Genomic DNA, 12027 nt, shown 5'->3' with positions numbered 1-12027 from the left:
AGAGCGATAGGGATGGCCATACACCACTGCAATTCTGAAGTTTATGCGCTCTCTGTCCGTCTCCCTCTTTCTCCTACCCGTCGCTTATCTCTGCCGGTGTTGCACTTGTGCTTGTATGCGCCGACTGACCGCACATGTGTGCGTGTGTGCGAGAGAACAAGCTTTTTGCGAAAGCTATGGCGAAGCCGAAGATTCTCATTGGATGCGCAAAAATGGCGATTGAATTGATAGCGAAAATATGTGCAGGGAATGGGGAAAGAATTGCAAATTGAGTAGAGTAAATATTTGTGAAAATTGTTGCATGCTCTTTAAAAAATGTTGTAAAATGTTAGAAACTAATAAAAATATGATCAATATACCCAACGCGAACATCTTACCTGTGTACATTTTCCTCGATGCAAAAATTGGTTCAGCAAACGAAAAAGTAAATCAAGTTTCGACATTGTAGAAAATCGAAAACATAGAGAATTATAGCAGGAACTACCCTTGAAAAGGGTATTACGATATTCTAACAGTTTGCAACGCTTTGAAGAATGTGTTTCCTAACATTCCATTTCCATTAAGTTATTCACGATTCTTATGATAATCCTACCCTGCTAAACAATTTTTAGTTCAGCCAAATTCGAACCAAATTTTCTGATCTTACGATCGATCGATGCAAGGGTATCTATCGCTTCGGAAACCGAGGTCTTCTTGTTGTTTGTTGCTTTGTTAATCTTCGTCGACGAGCCGCGTGGACATGAAATTTATGGGATGTCAAAGGGCCATAATCTGCTCCAAGAGAGGGGCTCTTGCTAGAGAGACCGAAAGAGAACCACCAAACAAAGTGAACAGGGTATGAGTGTGGAGAGGGGAGGGTGTGGAGCAGTGCGGTTCGGCGCGTGCAATGAGAGCCGCCGCCGCCGAAACTGCTCAAGTTTTGCGCTCACGCACACACTCGCGGTCCCTCTCTCTCTGACCCCCTCTCTTCCATTGTTCCTCTCACACACGCACGCACATTGCTGATTACCTCATCGCAGCGAATGTCAGCGCTGAGCAGAGACCAAAAAGCAGAAAGCAACAACAACAAAAAGAAGAGGAGGAAGCAGAAGAACAACAACAGAAAGGCATAGGCATAGGCATGGAATGCGTGCGCATAAAAACTGAAGAGGAACGAGAGGGGGCCTAGAGGGGGCCTAGAGGGGGCGCTAGAGCAACAGCACTTTTGTACGCTCAAAGGCCACGCATACGCGTACAGTGGCTGACAAGACTGTAGGCCTACCTACTCGCCTGTCAAGGGCACATCAATTGTTTTAAGCATTTAATAAAATAATAAGCTTTAATCATACAGGAAATTGGACAATGCAATTGGACGTGGTAGAAAGTCTTATAGTTTTGCCCGACACTGTAGTATGTTCTGCGTGGTGCTGCGATCCTCTCCTGCTGCTGTTGCTTCTGCTGTTCAACGAGCTTTGCCTTTGTTGTTGTTGCCTTCTGGTTTGTTGTAAGTTTTGGGGCCCCAGAACTGGTCCAGGCAGCATTTGAATTAATGATCCGTTGCTGCGGCTGTTTCTGCCTTTCTTGGGGTTCTTCTGCTGCTGCCTATTCTCCATGTGCCACTTCATTTTCGTTCATAATTTTGGGCTTTTATTTTGGTATATAGCGGGATGGGGCATGGGGTAGGTCATTCTGCTTGTCTTGTAACAGCCGGAAATGTTTCGTGTTTGGTTTTAGTTTTGAAATTTTTCTTTACAAGATGCCCAGATTTGGTCTGAGATTCCACAATTACAATTGCCTGCCTGGGATTGACCATTTTGCATTTCACTATATCTGTGTGTAACTGTATCTTTATCTTTTAGTTGCTGTTGCTTTTCGAGTGGCAATTAATCAAAAAAGTTGAAAGCATAGAAATCTCATAAATCATACACAAGAAACCAAAATAAAGAAAAAGGGTGTGTTGGAGTGTTTGAATGAGCTGAGCTCCTTGACAGGGACGACTGGTCACCTTTCATCAAGTCAAAGTCCTCTGTGGCGGTGCTTTCACGCAATATGGAAAATATAACATAATTATCGTAATTTGCATTTCAATGGGAGGAATGGGAGGGTGGAAAGTGATGGGTGTGAGTGGCGAAGAACAGAGGGAATGGAATGTGGAAAATGTGCGTAAAAACTATTTTAATAATAAATCAAACAAGTGGAGTAGGAATACACAAAGCGATTTGGGAATGCTCTAAGAAATTTGTAGCTAAAAAAATAGAATTTGCGATGTATTGACCACAGATCCCTTGCATCCCAAATGCTTAAAATTACAAAAAATAATTGAATTTTAACTAATGGGAATATCAGAAGAATTTCAGAGGCCACAGAGTTGTCAAATATTTTAATCAGACGATTAAGATAATAAGAGGATAAATCTGAATGTTCTAGGTCTTTGAGTGTCCATAAAGGTGTTTTTTAATGTTCCTTAAATTTTACATTATTTAAAGTTTTAGCATTTTCTAATACCACGTCTCGGCTGTACCTAAACCTATGTCATAGTAAGAATACCCCCAAAATACACTCATGTAAATGTATATGTAGGTACTCCCAAATCATATATCGGACATTCAGCAAAAGGTTTTCCTTCACATGTACATATATATGTATGATATGTAGCTGCGCCCCAAAAATAACTAAAACCAAAACCACGGTTACGTATACGTAATACATTTCGTTGTCTAAGCACGCAGGTCGCAGGTCACCTGCTGATGCAGGAATAATCCTATTTAATGGCCGAATGGCATTCAAAATCAGAGAACACATACGCCATGTAGAACACAGCCCAACCCACGGAAAATTTCCTTTTAATTTTATTATTTTCATATAAACTTGTTTAGTTGGTTTTCTACTCCTCCGCTCTTTTTTATTGCATTTTAATGGAAATTTTTTCGGTGCGACATGCATGAAATAATTGGCCATTCTTCGGTATTCATTTGGAGGGCCTCCTTCTGCGTTAATGCGTACCAGAGAAAAAAATTCATTACAAAAGTTAAATAATTTCATTATTTGCTGCGTTTTTGTTTTGGGGCTTGGCCAACGCTCAATGGTTGGTTTTTATAGGAAAATTGCGTTTTCATTTATAATTCTATTTTTTTCTTGTCGTGTCTCATCAATTTAGGTAATAGTATTGCCTTGTCCAAGGGGTGTGCCTTTGCTACTGGTAACGATACACTTTTTGGGTTATTGCAGGATGGTCAAGGAGAATATGCAAATCGAAATAATTTTTTTTTGTTACTGGAGGTAAGACTTCTAAAAATATGTGCCGTTCACTTCCTTGTTTTTGCCGATTTGTACATTTGGAGCATTTAACGATTATTACAGCATCCCAACCAAACCAAATCTAGCGACAAAAATATGATAATAAAGTTGGAAAAAATATAAATGTGTGTATTTATACCTAAGCAACGAAAAAATCATTCAAATTAGTTCCAGGACGAGGGAGAAGAACAGTAGCAGCCGCAGTAGCACTGTAGTGGGTTGGGGGGCAGAGAAAATGATGTGAAAAACAAGTCAACGAAAGGGAAAGGAAGTGCCTAGCAATCCAGAACAGAACAGAACAGAACGAAGAGGAAACCAATCCAATCCAATCAGGCCGAATGAAATGTGCAAGTGAAGATGGCGAAAATCGCTGACTGAAGTAAACCGAAACGAAGCCTCTTCCATGGAAGAAGAACAGAGAACTATTGGGCCTACGCTCGGAAGCAGGAATCCTGGCGCCTACTGACGCCTCATAAAAATAACACAGCACAACATAGCAGCAACAAAAACCAAGGGGACTCCCCCATCTACATAGTATAGTATAGTATATATGTGTGTATGTATGTATGTATTTCTGTGTGTATTTTTTCATGCGTTTGTTTTTAATCTTTGACTTGTTTTTCGCCTACTTTTGGCCCCAAACAAATTTCCTCGCCAGACAATGTTATTGCATTCTGGCGTCGCTGACAAGCTTTGATCCTGGGAATGAGGAATGAGGGTTAATGGTTAACTCTGTGGATATATAAAATATATATGTATGTACATTCGTATCTGTGTCTGTGGTGCACTAGGCTTTGACATTGGCATTGCCCCTTTTACGGCCCCGTTCCGCTTCTGTTTGTGACATTTGTGGGGAGATTATTTTTTTCTTATTTGCGAAATTTTTGCTGCCTTGTTTGGACCTGACCGACGACCCGCCGACGCCAGTTGGCCATTAAATTGATAAGCGGACGAGCCAAAGCAACAAAAACAATTTGTTCTTAACAAACTGCAAGGAAGAGAGGAAGTTGCGGCTCGGTGCCAGTCGATGCCAGTCGCTTGATAGAGCGAAATATGTACGAGCGGGGAAGCTGTTGATGGGAGCGGGGGTTATCAGGTTGTAGGTAAATCTGGTGTAAATGGTGAAGTTCTTAAATACATTCTCTTAGTGTTTTTGGTACATTAATGCTTTAAAAAAGCTTGCAATCTGTGTTCTGTAATGATTAGATCCTTTTATTTATTCTTCAAGCTTGATATTATATGCACATATGTATATTGAAATTCTCTTTTGGCAAGCCAAAACAACAAAATCATCAATCGATATGGGGAAAACAAACCTCTCAGCTAGTGAGCTCACGGATTTTTGTAAAAAGTTTTGTGGCGAAGAGCGGAGGAGGGGAGGTACTTCAAAAAATAACTTGCCAATAAATGTCAAAAAATATAAAATGGCAATAAAACAGGGCTGTCAAAGACAAAAGTTGTAATGACAGCAAGGAGGAGGCGCACAAAGACATTAACATGTGGCACACATTTTCATTGACCGCCAAACGCAGGAAACGAAAGTCAAAGACCAGAAACAACAGTCGGATACAAAGGACTTTATTTCAATTGAGATTTGGTGGTAAGGAAGGCCCAGAAGAGGACTGCAAAAGTGGGGGACCGTGGGAGGCTAAGAAATGGCAGCCAATACATTAAGTACTTTCTGGACTAACTTATCCCCGACCCAACCCCCAACCCCCAGCCAATTGTCACCCTAATAATGTCATTGGCAACTACAAACAAAAAGAACAATGAAGAGAACTTATCCCCCTGGCAAATGTCAGTAGATCAATAAGGATAATGAATTTTCTGAGATTTTGTTCTGGTTTTTATCCTGGTTTTTGTCCAATAGTGATATGGGGAAAAAGACGACTTAAATTGAAATGAAATGAAATCGAAACTTTGGCTTTTTTCTATAATTTTTTAAGCCCAGCTGTTGGGTGTTTTGCAGGATGAAGGAGCCAAGGCCATTGCAGAGATTCGTCCCAATTATATTTCCAACTGGCTTAACAATTTATTAAAAATCAATATAAATAATCAGCTACGCATATGCCGACTTGGCTGTTCCTCCGAAGCATCTCCTGTGTGCTTCCATCCGGTTAGCGGGGATTCTGCAGGACCGGAATGCGTTGGTTGCAGAACGCCCACCACAGGCCGAATGTGCCCATCATTGTTATCCAGGACAAGATAAGAGCGACTTGGAAGACGCTTACCAGGCCCGACATGATCATCTCGATTTCCAGGTGTTTGGAGTACTGGCACGTGTATGAGTTGAACCGGTTCTTGCACATATGCTGGCCCGGCTGAAACATCTGGGTGGCAAGGCCTAGGCCAAGTTGCATACCTGCTCCCACTGCCTGCAGCAGCAGGGAGGTCGAGGTGGCCACACGCACTGAGTATAAAAAGCTTTCATCCATAAAACACATGACGGAAGAAACTCCAGAGAGGATGGCCATTCCCATACGCACGAATTTGGGGAGATAATTGCATTGATAGAGGATGTCCTGGGCCGTTGAACCTACCATGGAGAAGAAGTGACCGAAGCCGTACAGTGTGAGACCGATAAAGAAGCCCGTGAAGGCCGAGAAGCCGATCCCGAACAGCGAGTTCTTAAGGCCCAGCCAACAGAACTTTCGGTCCCCATTTACCGACCCAACAATGGCCGATATGACGGGTCCGTTTAGCGGCGAGAACATCCCGGCTAAGATCAAGAGCGCAATGTTGGGCTGTAGCAGATACAAACACCAGAGGAAGGCACCGGCCAACAACTTTTCGTAGTCGTTGTAGGTCATGGATGCACAGATTTGAATCACGAACACCATGAACACTGAGTCGTCGTGTGCTGCCTCTGGTCGGCCCCTGTGTTCGGGGAAATTGACCCTGTTCCAGGCAACAAGATAAGCGACTCGAGGAGGCGTTTGTTGGCGCCTATGTCGATGTTCTGGGCGCCTATTTCTAGGAGCATCAACATTTGCTGGAGTCGCTGGAGCACCAGCCGCTTGTGGCACTTGCTCTTCTGCAATCACCTGGACAGTCTGCTCCGCTGCTAAAGGATGCTGCTCTTGCTCTGGCACCGGTGCCTGATTCTGCGCGATCATCCCAGTCGATGGCATCCTTAAATCAATTTAGAATATTTATTTATTGGAATGTTCTGCTTTACTTTAAGGCTCGACTGATCACAATGATTTTTTCAGTCTTGAATAGTGTGAGAGCACAACTGATTCGTCAGAGGTTCCTTGGATCCAATCATTTCTAATGACAATCTTAAAGATTTATCGAGCAGGTTTTATTGCGACATGCGTCTATTTTATTTTTTTTAAGGAGTTTTGATACTTCATGATCCACCTTCCTGTTAAGGGAACACTAACTCCATTCACTTCGATTTTACGTATCTTCGAAAAGCAGACACATATATTTCAAGAGAGCAGCCACCTGTTATGGAAGAGAGCAACGCATGACGTTCGCTTCGCTCTGGTCGGATCGTAAGAGTGCAGCGCGATCGTTTCGTCAAGTTCAACGAAAGCAAAAGTGAACTGCGCAACCAGAGACAAGATACCCATAGAATCGTTCAAATGGTTTGGTGCTCGAATAAGCTAAGGGGCGTTAGAGATTCAAACGTGAACGGATTTGCAGCGAAAATAAAATATTTGGATTGGGCAATTGAAATGCGGAAATGCTGAAAGATTTATTTGGCTGATGATTCTACAGCGGCTGATGAGGTTTCACAACGATTTTCTCAGCCCAGAAAATAGTTTGCAGCGTCATTTCTGTTGTTGCTAGTTGGACTGAACATGCATACATATCTACATCCATCTGGTACACACATATGTATGTCTATATACATAATTACCGGTTATTGTACGCTGAAGCTGCGTCGACCTTACGCACAAAATGCGTGTTGTGTTAACACCAGAGTTTCAGGCCAAAAGCCCACATAAAACCAACAGATTTCAAGCCTCGCGCACAGATACACACTCATACTCGCACACACGCCTGGCAACACAAATGTTTGAACAAAAAATGTATTTCTGGTTTGGTTTGGAGTTTAGTCTCTCTAGGCCTAGACTTGGGCCGCCGGCCTGCGCCGGAGCTTGGGACAGAAGAAACCGCACGCAGAATTTTATGCGTTTGGCAAAGGTTTTCGATTTCGGTGTCGCCTCTTACTGATTCTCTCTCTCTACCACTTCGTCATTCGCCGTTCGCTTTTGCGCTTCATATTCGTAGTTCATGACAGAGTTGAGTCTCTGTTTGTTTGTGGAGTTCGGCTTGGCGTCTCAAGAGGTGCGCTACTTAAAGAATTATATTTGATTGGTTTCATCTGATATTAATCGATGCATAAACATATGTACATATGTACATTCATTCATTCAGCTTGTAGTTACACCGTATCGGACACTATTTATAAAATATCATTCTAAACGTCGAATCAATGATCGAATATTGATCTTTTTCCGACACTCAGCAATCGATATTAGTTTTGGTTTTGGAAGCGCATTCAGTCAGCCCGCGTGACCGGACCGGGGTCCCCAGGGGGCAATCCAAAAAGCTTCGGCAACGCATAATTTCGGTTGGTTTTTTTTCGGTTGCCTTCAAGTGCCATGCGCCTATGTCTAGATCTATGACTGTGACTATGCCTATATGTGTGTGTGTGTGTATGTGTTTGTATCCGTGTGATTCTCTCTATCTCTAAGCGATTGAGTGCCCATGTATGAGTGTATGGTCGTGTGCGTAACGCATTTTTGCCCCTATCTCTGTCTCTATCTCTGCTGCGCCTCGCTCTAACGCATTTATTCAACAAAAGCTTCCACAGAGAGGCACTAAAATTCATGAAAAAAAAATTAACGAATCTTTAAATAACAAAAAAAGCAACAACAAAAACCACACTCAACCCAACTCAAGGTTATGTTCAGGGCTACACGCATCGCATCGACAAATGAATTTCAGTCGCTTTTTTCCTCGGATTTTTCGTCAGTGCGTTTGACGTTTTTGTTAGTTTTGTAGCTGTACTGTACGCATATTTCATTCTATTTTTCTTGTATATATGTACATACAGACATATTTACATATGCATGTGTGTATTTGTATATTTTTGTTGGATTCTTTTTTTTGTGTAGTTTTTGCAGCTGCTAATCAAAATGGTTAATGCTCTTGGCCCTTGTCGCTGTCGCTGGGGCTGTAATTTATAAATGCCTCAAAAGAGCAATGGGGCTGGGTTTTGGGAGGGGGGCTTCCCATACGATACGCATTATTTACGCAACTGATTCGTATTTGCACTGCAAACTATGGAGTACATTCGGTCTGGCATTTGCTTTTTCAGTGCGATTGTTGGATAAAGAGATATGTATGTATATATGTATGTATTGAAGCTAACAAATTTACATACATACATACATACATATGTATATATGTACATTGTATACTTATTTAATTATAAATCTTCACTTTTATGCCTATTGCCAAGTCGATTCCAATTATTATCGCAATTAATACTAGCATGTACATATGTTATTTTTTAACTAAATTTCAATTTCTATTTCTTATAATTATATGAAAAATATTGATAGGGACAGCAAATATAGAAGTGTTCATGTATAGTCTAGAACTGATTAAAGTTCTAACAAATGTTTCGATTAATTTGTTATAATAGCTCAGCAATAGTCTTGGAATAGAGTGGAATTTAATATGGAACTTGCATTGGAATATGCTACTTGCATTCCCCAAGGAATGCATAATCTAGTGCTTTATTACTCCAACCTATACACTATAAACTATATAGATAGTTTCCAATATTCGTACAACCCAAATGACAGCAATTCGAATTTGTATACCTTATCCCGCTATTAATTGAATATTTTATCAAGCAGTTAAGCCAATCATAGCCAACCCAAGACCCTCTCACCCGATTGACGCCCTTCCTCAATCATAAATTTAGAGCCCAATCATCATGTAATGAAATGCACAACAAACCATCAAATTAAATCAAACAATGGCTTCGGTTAATCGAATGGCGCATTAAGATAAATGTGGATACCGATATCGATGCCGATGCCGATTTTCCCAGGGCAAACTCACGTGTGCACCGACATTCCAACGGTTCTTCGTTCGGTGGCCATGCACCGCTCTAGAGGTCAAGTCGAAGACCGAGCTGAAAACTGAAAAGCCGAACCGAGACCGAGACCGAGACCGAGACCATCAAGAAAACCATCGAATGATAACCTTGAAAACAGCCGACAGGTTACAGGTTTATGGCTCAATTTAAATATTTAAACAGATTAGAAGAGGCAGGGCATTGCTGGGGGCTGAGGGCTGCACGCTATTTGGCTAGAGCTATTTATTTGGTTAGAGATATGTACATGCACACTTTCGAGGCGTGCCCCCGCCAGCTGTTGGCACTCTCAGGGAAATTATGAAAAAAATTGTTTTTTGATATATCTATTTATAATATTAAGTAATTTAAAGCGGAATATTTTAAGGAAATAAAAACATTCGGATCATTATCGGAAAATGTCCGACGAAAGTGAAGCTGCCATTGAACCTCAGTGACACTCATAGATAGAGTTATGCTGGACACCAGCGTCGTCTCCTCTCAGCTCCTGTATGCTGCCGCAGTGTGGTCGAAGGTGGCGAGCTATATGCGAGGAGTCGAAGCAACGCACCGCTTATGTGCCATCAGGATCGCCTGCGCGTTTAGACTCATATCCGACGACGCAGCACTGGTCATCGCGGGACTAGTCCCATTAGCAGAGCAAGCGAGGGAAAGGGCCGAGATGTACGAGCTATCTCGCAGGGACACCCACAATCCTCCCACCGGAGTCGAGAGAGAATCACCCAGGCACGAGACTGTCAGGAGGTGGCAGATGAAGTGGGATTCCTCGACTAAAGGACGCTGGACCCACCGGCTTATTCCGGATATCAAGCTGTGGGTGGAGAGGAAGCACGGACAGGTGGACTTCCACCTCACTCAGATGCTGAGCGGTCACGGATGCTTCAGATCGTACCTGAAGCGGTTTGGACACAAAACGGAGGACTGGTCCTCCATCATGTGGTCGAGGTATCGTGGAGGACGCTCACCACGTCTTCTTTGAATGCCACCGTTTCGAGCGCGAGAGGCGCCAGCTAGAGGATGGGCTAGCCACCAGCATTAGCGTCGGAGGGATCGTGCCGCTCATGGTAGCGAATCCCAAGGCGTGGGATGCCACCACTAGGTTCGCCGCCACTATAATGCGGGAGAGCTACGGAGAGCGGAGAGGGAAAGGAAAGTGTCGGAGGAGTAAGGAGGAACGGCTGTGCGAAGCAATGCTTTGCGGCCGTACCGCATAGCTACGCCCCATTACCCCACCAACAAACCACAGTCACAGACCCTCACAACTAGTTGCTAACCTTGTATTGAAATTGGGGAAAAATTGGGAGAATTATGAATACTTGGCCAAAATTTAACAATTTTTCAGTCCAATATCTCGACGCACAGTCGCTTGAAGTCCTTGCCGGCGGCATTTAGCTCTTGGGGCGTGACCTCAATGTCCTCGAAGCTGGAGATGGTGGCCTTTGCACGATTGCCGGGCGAATGCGCTCTCTTGGGACTGGGAATCGCTGTGGGACTGATGGAGCTGCTCGTGTAGGTATCCAGGGAGATGGGACTCATGCGCTTCAGCATCTCGCGACGCTTCTGCGTGAGGAATGTCGTCCCCAGCTGACGCACATGCTCGTTGGTGGCCTCCGCCTTGGTCACAATTCGTGGCGGCATCGACTGCGTCTTGATCGCGGTAGTTGTGGACTTGAAGGTCTCCTGGACGCCAAAGTACTTGGCCGTCCACGCTGGTCGCTCGTATAGCACCCATCGAGGAGCTGGTGATTTCTGTGGTGTGTCGGCGATTGACGGGCTGTGCTGGCGACTGCTTCTCCTAAGACTGGGACTGGGACTGGTACTGGCCCTGGACCAGTAGCAAGATCTTCTTTCGCATCTCGACGATCTTCTGGAGGGCCATCTTTTGGGAACATTCAGGATGTGCGTGTCTTCAAGGACAAGGGTTTCGCATTCATTAAATTCGTGACCAAGGACTCGGCGGCGCACGCCATCGAGCATACGCACAACACCGAAGTTCATGGCAATCTGGTCAAATGCTTCTGGGGAAAGGAGAATGGCGACGATAACTCAATGAACATGATTGCCGCTGCAGAGGCTTCGACGCCGTCTGCAACATCCGTGAAGCCGCTGCATCCAAGAACGTCTGCCGCCAGCAGCAGTGCAGTCTCAGTCGGAGTCGCAGTCGCAGCTGCAGCTGCTAGCGCATTACGCACCCTTAGTTTAGTTAGAATACCAGGTCCTTGCCAAAATCTTATCATCCTCTGCCAGTACCTAGCGATAAGAGCAACAGCAACAACATCCTGTCAACGAGCACTCTCAGGGAAATTATGAAAAAAATTGTTTTTTGATTTAGAGCGGAATATTTTAAGGAAATAAAAACATTCGGATCATAATTGGAAAATGTCCGACGAAAGTGAAGCTGCCATTGAACATCAGTCACACTCATAGATGGCACAGGAATATCTGCCAAATGTCAGTCTATCCCTTTTAATACATTTCAGTTAGACTTACGACTCCTTCCCCTACGTTTGGGAGCTCCACTTTTTATATTTTTCGTGCTTACATTTAACACTGAGAGATAGACAAATTTTTTAGAACCGTGACGAAATACACTCGGACACTTGCAGTTTCTGCCGCTGCTTAAGCTC

At 43.5% G+C, this 12027-nt stretch overlaps 2 protein-coding genes across 2 annotated transcripts; both read right to left on the bottom strand.

Moving 5' to 3' along the window:
* Positions 1-5264: 5264 nt before the first annotated feature.
* LOC117183961 (uncharacterized) lies at positions 5265-6533 on the bottom strand. The gene is made up of 2 exons (XM_033379697.1): positions 5947-6533; positions 5265-5812 (listed from the first exon to the last, which is right to left on the bottom strand). Exons 1-2 carry the CDS (start codon positions 6405-6407, stop codon positions 5704-5706), a joined length of 570 nt encoding a protein of 189 aa, XP_033235588.1. The 5' UTR covers positions 6408-6533; the 3' UTR covers positions 5265-5703.
* A 4180-nt stretch (positions 6534-10713) lies between these two features.
* LOC6903282 (uncharacterized) lies at positions 10714-11776 on the bottom strand. Its single transcript, XM_033379696.1, has 2 exons — positions 11593-11776; positions 10714-11418 (listed from the first exon to the last, which is right to left on the bottom strand). The coding sequence occupies exon 2, from the start codon at positions 11396-11398 to the stop codon at positions 10739-10741; it is 660 nt and encodes a 219-aa protein (XP_033235587.1). The 5' UTR covers positions 11399-11418; positions 11593-11776; the 3' UTR covers positions 10714-10738.
* Between the last annotated feature and the right edge of the window lie 251 nt (positions 11777-12027).

This window comes from Drosophila pseudoobscura, chromosome 4 (genome assembly GCF_009870125.1).
Source record: "Drosophila pseudoobscura strain MV-25-SWS-2005 chromosome 4, UCI_Dpse_MV25, whole genome shotgun sequence".
Classification (NCBI taxonomy): Eukaryota; Metazoa; Arthropoda; class Insecta; order Diptera; family Drosophilidae; genus Drosophila; species Drosophila pseudoobscura.
Note: the sequence above shows the minus strand (reverse complement) of the source record. Positions and strands in the feature narration are given on the sequence as shown.